This window comes from Cheilinus undulatus, linkage group 7, assembly GCF_018320785.1.
Source record: "Cheilinus undulatus linkage group 7, ASM1832078v1, whole genome shotgun sequence".
Lineage (NCBI taxonomy): Eukaryota > Metazoa > Chordata > Actinopteri > Labriformes > Labridae > Cheilinus > Cheilinus undulatus.
Window position 1 is genome coordinate 18,110,010 of NC_054871.1, and position 14,696 is coordinate 18,124,705.

Genomic DNA, 14,696 nt, shown 5'->3' on the forward strand with positions numbered 1-14,696 from the left:
TTTAAACCAAACAGATTAATTTTAAAAGTGTACCCACAAAGGCACAAACTATTCTGACAAAAATCTTTTCTTTAAGCGCCACAAAAACTCCTTTCACTGCTATGCAGATGACACACAGATATACCTATCTCTGAGACCTGAGGATCCTAGAAGCCTAACTGCTGTCAAAGACCGTTTAAGCAAGATCAGCTGCTTGATGGCTCAAATTACATTCAACTCTGAATCGGAAACAATACCTTTAATGCTCAAAATTCCCCCACCTCGGCCTTGGTTCTCTGTTTGATAATATCAGACCCTCAACCAGAAACCTATGAGTGGTGTTTAACTAAGACCTCACCTTAACCATCCACATCAATAAAGTTGTCCAGTCATGCAGTTCTTTCACTTCCAAACAATTGCAAAAATAAATACAATCTGGTCTGACCTTTAGAAAGTTATCCATACCCTTATCTTCTCTAAACCTGATTACTGCAACGTACACCTCCCTGGCATCAATCAAAAATCACTCTTTGCATCCAGCCAGTTCAGAATGCACTAGCTAGGATTCTAACTGGTTTAAACAGAAAACATAACATCACCCCAATTTCAGTTTCTTTACACTGGCTCCCTGTAAGTTTTAGAATTGATTTTGAATTGGTGTTTGAATTGGGTGTCCACTCAGTTCTCACCAGACTGAGAAAGTTGTGTTTGCATGAGTTTATATCAGTATTTATTTATATAAAAATGAATTTGACTTTCTAGTTATGTTGGGCTGGTTCCAACTTCTTACCACCGCACATCGGATGGAAATCTGAGTGACCATTATGAAACACCCCGAATTGGACAGGCTTATCTTGGCTCTTTTCCCAGATATAAGGGTAGACCTAAATAACAGCCAAAAAAACCCAAACAAACAAACAACCAAAAAAAAAAAAAAACAACTCGTATTTCCCACAGAAATAAAGTTCCACAACCATCCATTTCATGAATGTGACACATTTATTGGATATGAAAAAACATGGTGGTGTGTTGTTCGAGCTGGGTAGGGGTATCTCGAAAAAAAAAAAAAAAAAAAAAAAAAAAAAAAAAATATATATATATATATATATATATATATATATATATGAGAACATCCAAGAAATCATGTCTGGCCCTCGGCTTTCTATCCTTGAAAAATGTTGGCCCCCAGGAAAAACTAATTGCGGACATCGATTGTACAGTATCTGTCTGATCTGCAATAATAAATCTCTTTTTTTTCTGTATTTGATGCATTTCTGTGTTTATTTGAACAGAAGAGCAGAAGGAATCACTTAGGTTGTCGTAATGTTTGATACCTCTCGGAGAAGCCCAGTGAGCTGGCTCAAATTTGGGTATAAAAGGGTGAATTTAGTTTCAAAGTTCTTCATTCCTGTTCAGAATGGTATAACGTTGAGAGCTCACTGAAAATGAAAGAGTCTGCAGCAAAGCAAGTCATGATGCTGGATGGTCTCTGAGACAAATAGGGAAAGACAAAGTGTTCTCACAGGGTGGTCAGGTATGCTTTGGAGTCATTGCCTAGACTGGTACTTAAAAAATTGCTCCAAAGAAGAGGAAGGAAACCAAAGTTAACTGAAGCAGATTTCAGGGGAGGTGACCGAGAACCTGATGGTCACTCTGACTGAGCTTTAGAGATCCTGTGTGGGACAAAGTTCCTGAAGGACAACCATCATTGCAGCCCTCCACTTATCTGGGCTTTATAGCAGCGTGGCTAGGAATATTAGAATATCATCAAAAGGTTGATTTATTTCCATTTTCAGGGTTTTCATTAGCTGTAAGCCATAATCGCCAAAACTAAAAGACATTAAACACTTGAAATATATCAGTTTGTTTGTAATAAATCTACAATAAACGAGTTTCACCAGATGCACCTGTAGTTCTGCCTGAAAATTTCTGGAACCTTTCAGGAGTGCATGTTTTCAAACGTAAACTTTTACATAGATATCCATCTTTTTTAGTTAATGCAAAACATTTAAACCCCAAGTTATTTAAAACAGTTGTTGATAAAGATGCAAGTAGAGCTGAAGCAAGCAGGCTACAACCAAGAACAGAGCAGTACAAGATTAAAACATGATTTAAGCTCTCACCATGAGCATGACATGGCCACACTGTGAATATGGTAAATGCTTGATTAAAAATATCAATCATTATGTAAATGTTACAAATTTCTACACTGCTGTGAAAACCCAAAGTACAAAGGGAAATAGAATTCTGTCTGTTCATGCTGATAAATGGATGGCTGCATGTATGGATCATTGTAAAGCAGATTTAATCTCTGGCACCAGTGTTGGTTTATCTGCAGCACCAAATTTCTACTCCTTGGTTTTCATGTTGCTGAAGTGGTCACTGACGTCATCAAAGTAGTTATCAGAGAAGCGAAGCATCTGGTTGACAGCGCTGAGCAGCAGGATGTCACAGTTGAGATTCAACTCTAACTCCCGGTTGTAGTTCTTTACTGGGATGATGCAGGACAACGGCAGACCGAGACGAGTGCTGGCCTCCTGCATCTGGATCATAAAACACTCATATGACAAAGGCTGATACTTTTTCTGTGAGGACTTCAAAGAAATAAGAAAAATGCTATGAAGTTAGACAAATGTGTTTCATTTGTATTGATTTTGGCTACCTACCCCGTATAGTTTAAAGACTAAACCCAAAGCCACTGTTTACAGCTGAAAACCCAAGTACATGGGTATTTAGTGGTGCTGTTGATCAATTCATGTTCAAATCTCAACATCTCAACACTAAATGTTTATATTCTAAACATTTCATTAGAAATATGTATAGCAGGCGTAACTTGAAAAGCACTTAAGTCTGCACCCAGGAAAACAACTAGGTGGTGCACTTGGACCGTAGTGTTCACTCTAAAATTACTTCTAAAGGATATTAATGTCAGTAAATGATGAATGCTGAAACATTGGTTTGATAACATTTTATCCTACTAATGTATAAAACCTTAAGCTCTTCAATGCACACAAGACATTAAGGTTGTCTTAAAGCTTTGGGTCTCAAAGTGCATTCTTCTGAATATCTCATTATTATATTCAGTGATTGCTAGTTTGTCTTTGTGTTCCTGTGATGGATCAATTTAGTTTTGTCTTGTCTTGCATTATTTTGAAGTATCTCATCTTTTTTATTTCAAAAGTTCAGGCCAGGTCTTTTTCTTCTTCCAAAAAAGTAAATCTCACCTTTTCCTCAATGTAGAAACTCTTGTAAACGTTTGCAACATCCTCTTCCACCAAAGGACAGGCCTCGTCTACTTTGGTGAGCAGCGCCAGCTGAGGAACTCCTGGAAACAACAGAGCAAGATGAACATTTTTACTACCGACTCTTAGTGTCAGGTTTTAAATACTGAAGGAGTCAGAGGCAGCCTGCAGATGTCCATTAAAAACAGGCTGCAAATTCACAATCATGCAGAATAGAATAAAAAAAAATAACACCCTGGGGCACGGAGTGGTTTAAGAAGCCATGTATGCAGGCGGCCTGGGATTGAATCTGGCCTGTGGCCCTTTGCTTCGTGTCTCTCCTCACTCTCTTCCCTTTTTGGGAAGAGAGTGGGGAGAGACATTGTCCTTTATTGTCCTTCCAATAAAGGCACGAAAAGGCCCCAAAATAAATATTTAAAAAATAAATAAATAAATAACACCCACACACATGAAAGGAGACCCACCGCAAAAAGTTTCAATGAAAGTGTATTGAAGAAAACCCACTGCATTTGCATAAATAATAACAAAATATTCATATATTATTCAACCCCCTATAGCCCTGGACTGGATGTTTGACTCTAGCTGCTCAACAGTCCTGGGTCTTCTTTGCTCAATTTTTTGATGTATAATGCACCAAACGTTTTCTGTTGGTGAAAGGTCTGGACTACAGGCAGGCTAGTTCAGCACCCAGTCTCTTCTACTGTGAAGCCATGCTGTTGTGATGGATGTGGTATGGGGTTTGGCATTGTTGTGTTGAAATATGCAAGGCCTTCCCTGAAAGGGACATTGTCTGGATGGGAGTATATACCTATCTAAGCTTCCCACACCTAAGTCACTAATGCAACCCCTATTCCATCAGAGCTGCAGGCTTTTAAACTTTGAATAGATGGAACAGTGTTTCTCCAGATTAAGGCTGCTGGAAAGAATTTCGGGGTTCAAATTTAATTTGAATATTAAAAAACTCATTAATATTCAAGCGCTAAAGTTACTATTCAAGCATGTTTTTTAAAATATTTTTGCTGTTTACAATCGTTCTTGAGTCTCTCCCCTCTCTCCTTGGCCTCTGCTTCACCCATATGTAGGTGTAGGTATCACATGACACGTGACATGATGAACAATAAAGTTTTTACACCAAAACACAGACGTGCCACAATGACCGCCATTGGGGATGTTTATCACCAAGGTGGTGCACATGCTGGTGGTGATTTGGCAGGTAAGGCTTCGCTACATCAAGAGATACATTTTTAGGAGAGTAAAACCGCAATGCCCACCGACAGTAACCTGCTGTCATGGTGGAAAATGTTCCGGTCCAGGTATCCTCTCCTGTCCCAGCTGGCATACCATTATCTGTGCATCCCGGGCACCTCTGGCAGGGCGGAGAGGGTTTTCTCCATGGTTGGGTGAACAAAAAAATGCTCTGTTCTTGATTCAGAAAATGTGGCTCGCCTTGTGTATTTAGGTAAAAACATAAAGGGACAAGACAGTACCAACATTTTTAAATGTTTTGTTCATTATAAACATGTCATCACCGCTGTAAGCAGCGAAATTTACTTTATTTTTGTTTGACATTTAATTTCTAACCTGTTTGTTGGTGTTAAAGTTGAACATCAGTACCATAATACCTGTTAAAGGCCTTTTAATGGTGCAGGTGGCTAAAAAAAGTACATAAAAATTAATATTAACTACTTTTGCTTTTAGACAACGCTTTCTGGAAGTCCATGCAGTTATTTCCAGGACAAAATCATGCCTGTCTTTTAATGCAGTTCCGCCTCAGGGCCTGAAGATCGAGCCATTCATGTCCAGATTCTTTAAAACTTTTGCCGTTTTAACAAAGGTGTAAGGCCAGCCTTATTCCAGCCTTACACCAGAGGACTTTGCTTAAACTCTCAAAACATTACAGACTGACATCTGAGACCCTCTCACATTTAAAGACAATTTTTAACAAGCCGTTGAGTTTTTAGTCTCAGGTAAGATTTTGCAAAGACTGTGGGCCTACAAAGCAGAATACGATTCCCTATGAAAATATTTCCTATCATGCATCTGGTGAAAATTCACAACAACAATTTTTAAGCAGAGAACAAGATGTAGAAGGAGATGGATTTGAATAAATATCTCTTACAGTCTGAAGTTTTAAAATTATTTACACTAAGTAGAAACAAAGGGAAAGTTAAACACCGAAAACTTTGCATGTTACTGCACCAACAGAGGACCTATCCCGGAAACACTTCAGAAGAGTATCATATGAAAAAGCGAGTTGTCTCACCACAAAAAAACTGATAGACTTTTACTTTTAAAATGCCAGTGGCGGTTTACCATACCTTTCATGTCAGCCAGGAATGAACTGACAGACAAGGCACACAAACACACAGGTGCAGAGATCCGACTGCAGCTATAAACAGAAATGTTTTCAATCTCTTGAGTTATCAGCAGCAGACATTCAGCCGTTTCAGACTGATCTACCCTCACGTTCACATTTTGAAGAGTTAGGTGAATTTATGTGCTCTGCACAACACTGGCTCCCTTTGGTTGTGGATGCCGCTCACGTCACCGAGAAACCCAATTTGCATACGTCCAGACTTAAGACTTATGACATTATCCAAAACTAATGAAAAACCACCTTAAAACTGCTCATATCGAGCCTTATGACTACCTTACACATGAGAGTTGAGACAACAGGAGCTGCAACTTTAGCAAGACTCCCATGATTTTACTCCATCTTTGTCTACGACTTTAAAATTGCACAAAAAAGTCTTGAGATGTAAGCCCGCCTTCAGTTGCAAAATGCTCCTCCTGCTGTTTTTCATTAGTACCAGTTACTTTTCCAGCCTTTTGTTTCTCTGTCCCTTGTTTTTTGAGATGTGTTGTTGCCATCAAATTTAAAATGAGCTAATATTTTCATGAAATTGTAGATGTCTCAGTGTAACATCTGATATGTTATTTATACTCTATTGTGAATTAAATATGAGTAAATGATATTTGCAAATCATTGCATTCTTTTTTTATTTACATTTTACACAGCCCCACAACTTTTAGGAATAGTTGTTGTGTAACTAAGCAGAATGTGTTATTCACCATGATAAAATGGAACAAGTTAGCAAGATTAATTTCCATTGTTTGGGCGCATACACGTAGTTATTTGTATAAAATGGGTAGTAAAATGGGACTGACCAAGCGAGTTGATCTTTTTGCGTATCGCATTCATCTTTTCCTCCAGCTTTGAGGGCATGATGGAGACCTTGCAAGCATCAATGACATAAGCCACACAGTGGATCTTGTCTTCAAGCCCTGAAGACTCACGATACCCGTGGGCATCCAGATGCAAAGGAGCAGAGGGGTTGAACTGAGACAAACAGTAAAGAGACAAACAAGGGTTTGAGAAGGTTTGAATCAACTTTTTATAAATCAGGGAGTCATTGCTTAAGTATCCTAAATTTGACAAACAGCTGTACCTGATAGCGATCAGGCAGATGTCCTTTCAGTATGGTCATGGTGTCATCTACATTAAGGCCTGCCCCTGTATTTTCCTCTAGCCCCATGGTATCACACAAGATGATTGGCAGAGGTTTACCTTCACGCCCGTCTTTCAAAGAGTAGGTGCGAAACTATGAAGCACAACCATAAAGGAACAAATTTCACAAAATAGACAGAGCAGGATGTTTTATCTAGGAGTAATTAAAAGGCAGGTTATAACCTGTGTGGTGAGGCTGGTGGTGGAGCATCCTGCCATTGCCTGGCTAGTAATGTGGCCTCTGAATACAGAATTGATGGAATTGAAGAAGCTCGACTTTCCAACTCCAACTGGTCCAATGAGGAGCACACGAGCTCTGGCCACAGAGTGGATTAATGGTTTGTAGGTCCTTATCTTATCCATCAGCTCTGTCCTTGTCCTACAGAATCAAGCAAAGCTGATTAAATTTTCAGATCTCACCTTAGCCACCCATATCAATAAAGTTGTCCATTCAAGTTTTTTCCACATCAGAACCATCGCCAAAATAAAATCAGTACTCAGCCAGTCAGACCTTGAAAAAGCCATCCATCCCTCCATTTTCGCCAGACTTGATTATTGTAACTCTCCTCTCCCTGGTATCACTCAAAAATCCCTCTCTCGCCTACAGTTAGTCCAAAATGCAGCAGCTAGGCTTCTAACTGGTTTTAAGAGACGGCATCACATCACTCCCGTTTTAGCATCCCTGCACTGGCCCCCTGTAAGTTTAAGAATTGATTTCAAGATTTTCCTCCTCACTTTTAAAGCACTGAAGGGCCTGGCTCCAAGTTATGTACAGAACTTCTAACCCCCTACGTGCCAGGCTGCAGCCTTAGATCCTCCGGCAGGGGCCTACTGGTCACCCCAAGGTCGAGGCTCAAAACTAAAGGGGACAGGGCCTTCTCTGTCAGCACCTCGACTTTGGAATGACCTGCCCGAGGAGATAAGGCACACTGAATCAGTGTCATCTTTTAAATCACTTTTTACAACTCATTTTTATAGACTTGCTTTTATGTGATGTCGTCTTCAGTCTTTCACTCTCACCTCTTTTTATCATTTTCTCTCTTAGATTTTCTACTTCTCCAGCATATTTAACCTTAAAGCCTCTATGTCTGCTCTTCTCAGCTTTGTATTTTATTCTTATTGATTCTTATGTGACATCTCTACTTCTCCTACTTGGTTTTGGGTTTTAAAAGCTCCCCTGCTTTTATTTTATTTCCCCCTCTTTTTACAGCTGTCGGTTTTACCAGACTATTATCATTATCATGATTAATATCTTTTACTGTCTAGAATTTTAATTTTCGTATGATGACTTATTAATCGCTACACATTTTGTTTTTATTCTCCTTCTTACGATTTTGATTTATATTCCTTTCTGCCTCTTCCTAATATTCTAGATGCTTTTACATTTCTGGTCCTTAGGTCTCTTTTATGTAGTTGAGTTCCTGTGTTGCCTGGACCAGTCTAGGTTATGCTTGGTCATCAAGCATAACCTAGACATGTAACTATGTTAACTATGTTAACATGTAACTTTGCCTGTTAAGATGTTTTTGATTGAAATAGCTTTTGATTTCGGTAAATATGACTTCCTAATGCTGCAAATTCAACAAATGGCCATTTTCAGTTCTTTACAACCTATAAAATGTTCTAAAACTCTGTTGTGCTTAATAATGTGGAACAGTGCATTTTGAGTTTTTTAATTTTAGTAAAAAAATAGTTATCATTTGGAGGTTTGTTCAATAAAATTTAGACTATGCTCTAACAGCTGATGACTTGAAAATTACACTGACTGTCATTTGCATTAACTTTTTCGGAAAACAGAGAAAAATATCATTTGCATTATAATTTGGAGCACCATGTAGACAGACAGACAGATATTGTATATGTATAATCTATTAGCAGAAACTGAGTATGCACTGCCAAGTTTAAGTTGGGCATGCAGGCATGTTCATCTTGGGAAGAGGCCTTGGGGTAGACCTAGAGCTTTCCAGAGGGATTATGTGTCCCACCTGGTCTCAGAGCGCCTCAGAATCCCCTGTGGCAGAAATATGTTGCTGGGGTGAGGGATTGGGTGAACTTGCTGAAACTGTCACCATTGTGTCCTGACCCAGGAAAAAAAAAAAACTACTAGTTGATTTGTAGTTTGTAAGTAAACAGTATAAACAATCCATCTTACTCAGATTTCCAGATGACAGTTCTCCACGGCCTCTCCATTTCAGTCAACTCTGGTAAAGAGCACAAAACAGCTTTTTAATTACAAAAATCTGGTCTACCATCCTATTATGTAAGGAGTTTCTGTGATATAATGACAACATATGTCAGGAGTTATTTAGAGTTGGCAGGTTGATAGACTGTTCAAAGCAGGTCTATCTGCGCAAACAGTCAACTGGTTTACAAACTATCTCTCTGATAGAACTCAGTGTGTACAGGTATCTGGCTGTACTTCGAGCTCACTCACTGTCTCCAAAGGAGTGCCTCAGGGGTCAGTCCTAGGGCCACTCCTTTTCATTATTTACATAAATGACATAAATCAGAATGTGTCTAATGCTCATTTTCACTTTTATGCTGATGACACTGTAATCTACTGCTCAGCCCCTACTCCAAATGAAGCTCTTTCTCAGCTACAACTTGCTTTTAATGCTGTTCAGCAAAAATTCTATGCCCTGAAGCTCGTTTTAAATGCTGATAAAACAAAAGTCACGATCTTATCAAATGCTCAATCTAAGCCATTGAACCTGCCATCGATCTCCACTTCTCAGGGTTCACAGATCGAGTTTGTTTCATGTTATAGATACCTAGGCATTTTGATTGATGATTCCCTGTCTTTTACTCCTCACATTCAGCAATTGGTTAAGACGTTAAAGCTGAAACTGGGTTTTTATTTCAGGATGAAACCATGCATTTCTTTTGAGTCTAAGAAAAGACTGGTTGCTGCCACTTTTATGTCAGCGTTGGACTATGGAGATGTTTTGTACATGCATGCTTCATCTCAGAGCTTACATGCTCTAGACACAGTGTATCATGGAGCTTTGAGGTTTGTCACTAACTCTGAATCCCTCACTCATCGCTGTTTTTTGTATGAACGTGTGGGTTAGTCTTCTCTGTCTTCACGTAGACTTAAACACTGGTGTATTCTTATTTATAAAGCTATTCTTTGTCTTCTACCTTCCTCTAGAAGACCTCTAGAACTTAAAATCTCCGATCTCAGGATCTTTTCTTACTGTCTCTCCCCAGGGTCAGAACTGAACTGGAAAAAAGGCCTTTAAAATTGCTGCTTCCTTTGCCTGGAGTGAAGTACAGAAAGACCTAAAACTTAGTGAACTGGTCTCATTGGAAGCTTTAAAGAGAAGGGTGGTTGACTTGGAGGCAGTCAGATTTGTCTGCAAATGTTTTGAATGATGTATATGATCGTAGTTGGTTTTAACAATTATTTGCTGCCTTCTCTTTCAGTGCAACCATAAAGGGTTGCTAAGGGAACACAGAAATAGGAAAGAATAATTTTCAGTTTTATTACCAGTTTCCAGTATTTTGAAACTATACTGGTGATATCAGATGACAGCCACTAGTCACTACCTTGTCCTTCAGCTCAAATAGATTCCAAACACACAACATACTAATTATATCGTCACTTTTGGTAACTCACCTTTGACTTGGTAAACTTCACACTCAGTGAGATTGAGGTCATTGCCATGCATTTCTGCAGCAGTGAAGTTGTAATGTTTGCCTGGACTGCTGAGCACAACAGGTTGGCTTCCATTGACAAGAACCAATGCTTCTCCAAAATATGGTCCAGATTCAACAACCATTTTCACTGCCTTGGCAGGATCTGTGACTGGATATTTTATGAGCTTATCTCTGCTGACTGTAAAAAGAAAGGCCTGGTTATCAGCCATGTGCTGTCCAGACTGACTGAATGGTTGTTTTGTGTGGCCTCCAAAAATATAGCCCAAGGCATTATAGCCCACAGAGACTGTGGGACTACGGGTGTCACAATGTTGGTGAAAGGCTGCCCCGGTGAAACCATGGATGCTGGCTTTGTACAGCAGCTGCAGTCTGACTCTTCCAAGGTGGGAGCAGATTGTCTTCTGTTGGCCTTTGGTAAGTCTGGGGTTCATGATGGACTGTAGGTCTGCTGAGTTATGTCAAAGATGCTGAAGAAACTTTCAGTTTCCTCACTTTGGTATCTGAACAAAAGAAGACATTAATACATTATTAAAATATACAATCAGTAAAATTTTGGAAATATAAAGTATACAAACAATAATTCCAAATAAATGAGATGTGTAACATGTAAATTTCCCTCTGGCTCTGTTTTTCACCAAAGGCTGTAGAAATTGTTGGACAAATCCTGAGTGTCAGTCATTTGGTTACTGAGGGGAGCTTTTAAATCCAATCTGGGGCAACCACCGTATCAAAATTACTGTGTCAAAATTAGATCAACCTAGAACAGGCAAGTCTCCTGACAAACAGTGCCTATAAAGAGTATTCACCCCCACTGGTTGATTTAGCATTTTATTGATTTTTATAAATCAATCATAGTCAATTTAATGTTGATTTTTTTTACCTAAAAAAATTACAAGAGATGCCTCAAATCCTCCCCTTATTTGTTCCAAAGTTATCTGCCCATGAGTAAAAATCTGCAAAGGCATTTAATACTCTAATAGAAGAACACTATTTGACTATGTTGATTCAGCGCAAAACAGAACAAGTTATAAAAAATTGCAGTTGTGGGGACTTCTTCTTCATCAGTACAAAAAAAAAAAAAAAACAAACTTAAAGTTCATTAAAACCTTTCTGGCCTAGGTGTGACCAATCTGTAAGTCAGGATAGGGACTTGTTACAAAACAAATCTTATTTTTTATTACAGGGTTAAAGTTGCCAGTTTTCTTTGAAATTTCTAGTTGGCAAGCAGCCAAAGGCCTGGGCCAACCCACTTGATCATTTGGCCCACCCCAAAAAGTTTTGGAGAAAATAGACTGTTTTTTTAATATATAATTTTTTAAAAATTATATTGCTATTTGAATGCTGCAAACCTAAAATACAATTACCCCTTTAACTGTCCTGAATCCCTTGGGGTATTTTTTTATCCTTATGGAATGTGTTTTTGTGGATAACTTTGGTTGTTTTTATGCATATGATATACGTTAAGGGTGTGTATTTTGGGGTGAATTTTGGTATTTTAGGAAAAAACAATTTAAGTCTTTCATACAGTTTGATTTATTTTTATTTCCTTATTTTTTCATTCCTTGGTGTTGAAATCCCATAAAATTGTATTTCTAAATTGTTTTTCACTAGCTGGTGATATTTTCTCATGTACTGTATATCCACCGAAGAGGCCAACATTTTTTCATTATTGTATTATATCACACACTGCAGGCCAATTCAATAAATATCCAAACAAAAATTATATGGGTGTGTTCTAGGGATGTCTTAGTGTTCAAATGGGTAAAAAATACCCCAAGGGATGCAGCAGGGTTGAATAAAAATCAAGTTAAAACAACAAGAAACGGCATTGAAGGGGTTAAAACTTTGAAACAGAATGAGGGTTTGTTTTGTATGGTCAGAAGTGAAGTTACTAATAGTATTTATAAAACATTTTAAATGATGAGTTAATACATTTTCTATGCCAGTCTTTATTTGGGGGTATTTTTTACCTTTAGGGACACAGATGTCACAATTTTTATACAATCTGATACTGCACAATATATAAAATGTTTAAAAATCAAGTACTAATCACAAAAATGGCATTTGAAACAGACTGAATTTTGGTCATGTAAGATAAGGGCTAATAGCATTTATAAAAAGAAATTGAAATGATATATTTATACATTTTCTATGGCAGTCTTTATTAGGGGTATTTTTTTACCCTTAAGGACACTGGTGTATTGCCTATTTAAGGGAAGCAGGAAGGTTTAAACATAAAAACTCATGATAATGCCGCTATCAGGTTGGAAGTTAACCAATCATTTCAGGCCAGTTTATGCTGTTGATGCTTGTAAAACTAATGCTGATGCGCTCATGCGCCGACACGTTTGTCAGCTGATCATCAGAAGATCTAGGGGCAGGTGAAGGAGAGACAGAGACTCAACTCTCAACAGGTTAAAGTCAAAAAACGTCTTTTTTTAACACCACCTCTCATCCACAGCTACCGACTGCACCTGCTGAGATTCGCGTGCGATTTTCAGAACTGGATTTTAATGACACGATTAAAAACCTACAAAACGTAAAGGAAAGATACGAGTTTGCTGAATGTTCCTATCTGTTGAGATTGTCTTTAAACATTTTAGAGTTTACTCTCTTTCTCTCAGCGATCAATAACCAAACTATAATTCATTTTAATCATCAATAAGAAGTTAAGGAACAGTCCTCTGAGGATCGATTTATGGGCCTTAAGCTTAGCAGACACTGCAGACTATAGAATCATGTCTTCGCATTGGGCAATAAAAACGCATTCTTTACTATCTCCAGTAAATTAACATGACTCGTCAGTTGTCACTTAAATAAAAGGCTGACTCTATATGCCAAATGTTTCAAACATCTCAAGCATTTTCTTTAATAAAAAAAAAAAAAAAAGTAGGGCACAGACCAGTAAGCCACAGACCAATCCAAAATTGTAAATCTGGCGCCACACCTGCTGGGGAGTTAGCCCTATGTCCATTCCCCCACCATTGTTTTCCAGTGCCTCCTGAGAGACCCCGAGACGTCCCCACTCCTGGTGGGATCAAGCATCTCTTTAGCTAGCTCTGTCCCGGATCTTTCCTGGGGTCTCCTCCTTGTTGAACATGGCCAGAAACCGTGCCAGCAAACACAAGTGGCCAGTTTCAGACGCATGAAGCAGTGGCTGTAAACTGAGCTCTTCGCCCCTTTCTGATAATTTTTTGTTCGAAATTAGAGCTATAAGAAAAATGTCCTGCTTTTTTTCTTACCTTCTGTCTTGTAATCGCGGGAAGATGACTGGACCGTCGAGCAGGACTTAGCACAACTCCAGCTGTTTGAAAGGAATAAAAGTGAAACTTACTACTATCCAGGGTTTGATCATACCGCTCATTATATTCACGTGCCTAGATTTTTTTCCCCCACAAGTTTGGTTTGAGTGGGTTTTCATGGCATTGTTATGAAGGAAATGTTTATTTCGTATATCTAAACTGGAAAGTTCACAAAACTGACAAATTATTTTCAGCTCCCTGCAACAAACAGCCTACAGGCTAAACCTTCTGTTATGTGCGGTAGTGTGGTTGGACCCAGAATGCGGAAACGGAGGAGCAGGTTTGAACAGTTTTATTGTGCAGGTAAGTGAATAAGGGAAGGGGGATTCCAAGAGTCCAGGTGAGAGAGAGAGTGCGCTGGTGCTGGCTGCGGTGATCTGGGCTGGAGGCACTGGAAAAAGAGGAGAGGCACGTTAGAGGAGGGTTCACAAAAATACAGCACTGGAATTCACTAATAACAATCATCAAAATAGCACAGGAAACTTCTCTGGAGATCTCGAGAGAGAGCCTGGAGCTGGAGTTACCGTGAGGTAAGTTATGCAAGACTCAGGCGCTGTAGAGAGCTGCAGCCGATCTTAAGTAGTGTCCGTCAAATGAGTGATTCGCTGCAGGTGTGACTCTCCACAGCACCGGGGGGGAGGGGTGGATGCCTCAGGGAGAGCAGAGTAAAGTTAGCAGCCAGCACGATACTCCGGAAACCGGAAGTAACCAAAATAATACACAGAATACAAATTAAAACACCACACCTTCACCGCAACTATAAAATCAAGATAAAAACATTTCTGAGACAGTAATTTAGGTTTGAAATAAATGTTAACATTTAAAAAAAAGCTTTTCTCTAAAACAGAGTAGCCATTAAGATTTATAGAATATTCTGGAGGAAAAATCAGACTGATGCACAACTCTAAACAAATACTGTGTAGATGATAAGTTCTTGTTTTATTTAGGATATTAAGTTGTCTGCAGTTTTTTAATTGAACAATAAAAAGTAGGAGGAAAGAAATT

General features: G+C 38.8%; 1 protein-coding gene across 1 annotated transcript; it reads right to left on the reverse strand.

Annotated features, from left to right (window-relative positions):
• Positions 1-2,270: 2,270 nt before the first annotated feature.
• Positions 2,271-13,806, reverse strand: LOC121512429 (interferon-induced protein 44-like). The gene is made up of 8 exons (XM_041791700.1): positions 13,632-13,806; positions 10,349-10,889; positions 8,882-8,930; positions 6,913-7,108; positions 6,671-6,823; positions 6,390-6,561; positions 3,204-3,304; positions 2,271-2,522 (listed from the first exon to the last, which is right to left on the reverse strand). Exons 2-8 carry the CDS (start codon positions 10,818-10,820, stop codon positions 2,328-2,330), a joined length of 1,338 nt encoding a protein of 445 aa, XP_041647634.1. The 5' UTR covers positions 10,821-10,889; positions 13,632-13,806; the 3' UTR covers positions 2,271-2,327.
• Positions 13,807-14,696: the final 890 nt, after the last annotated feature.

Bases quoted from the DNA above. Each gene is read 5' to 3' on its own strand.
- LOC121512429 (XM_041791700.1), bottom strand. From the start codon at position 10,820: ATGAACCCCAGACTTACCAAAGGCCAACAGAAGACAATCTGCTCCCAC. The intron at 8,931-10,348 runs GTGAGTTACCAA...GCTCTTTACCAG, and splicing joins TGAAGTTTACCAAGTCAAAG to AGTTGACTGAAATGGAGAGG. The intron at 6,562-6,670 runs GTACAGCTGTTT...TGTTTGTCTCAG, and splicing joins ATCTGCCTGATCGCTATCAG to TTCAACCCCTCTGCTCCTTT.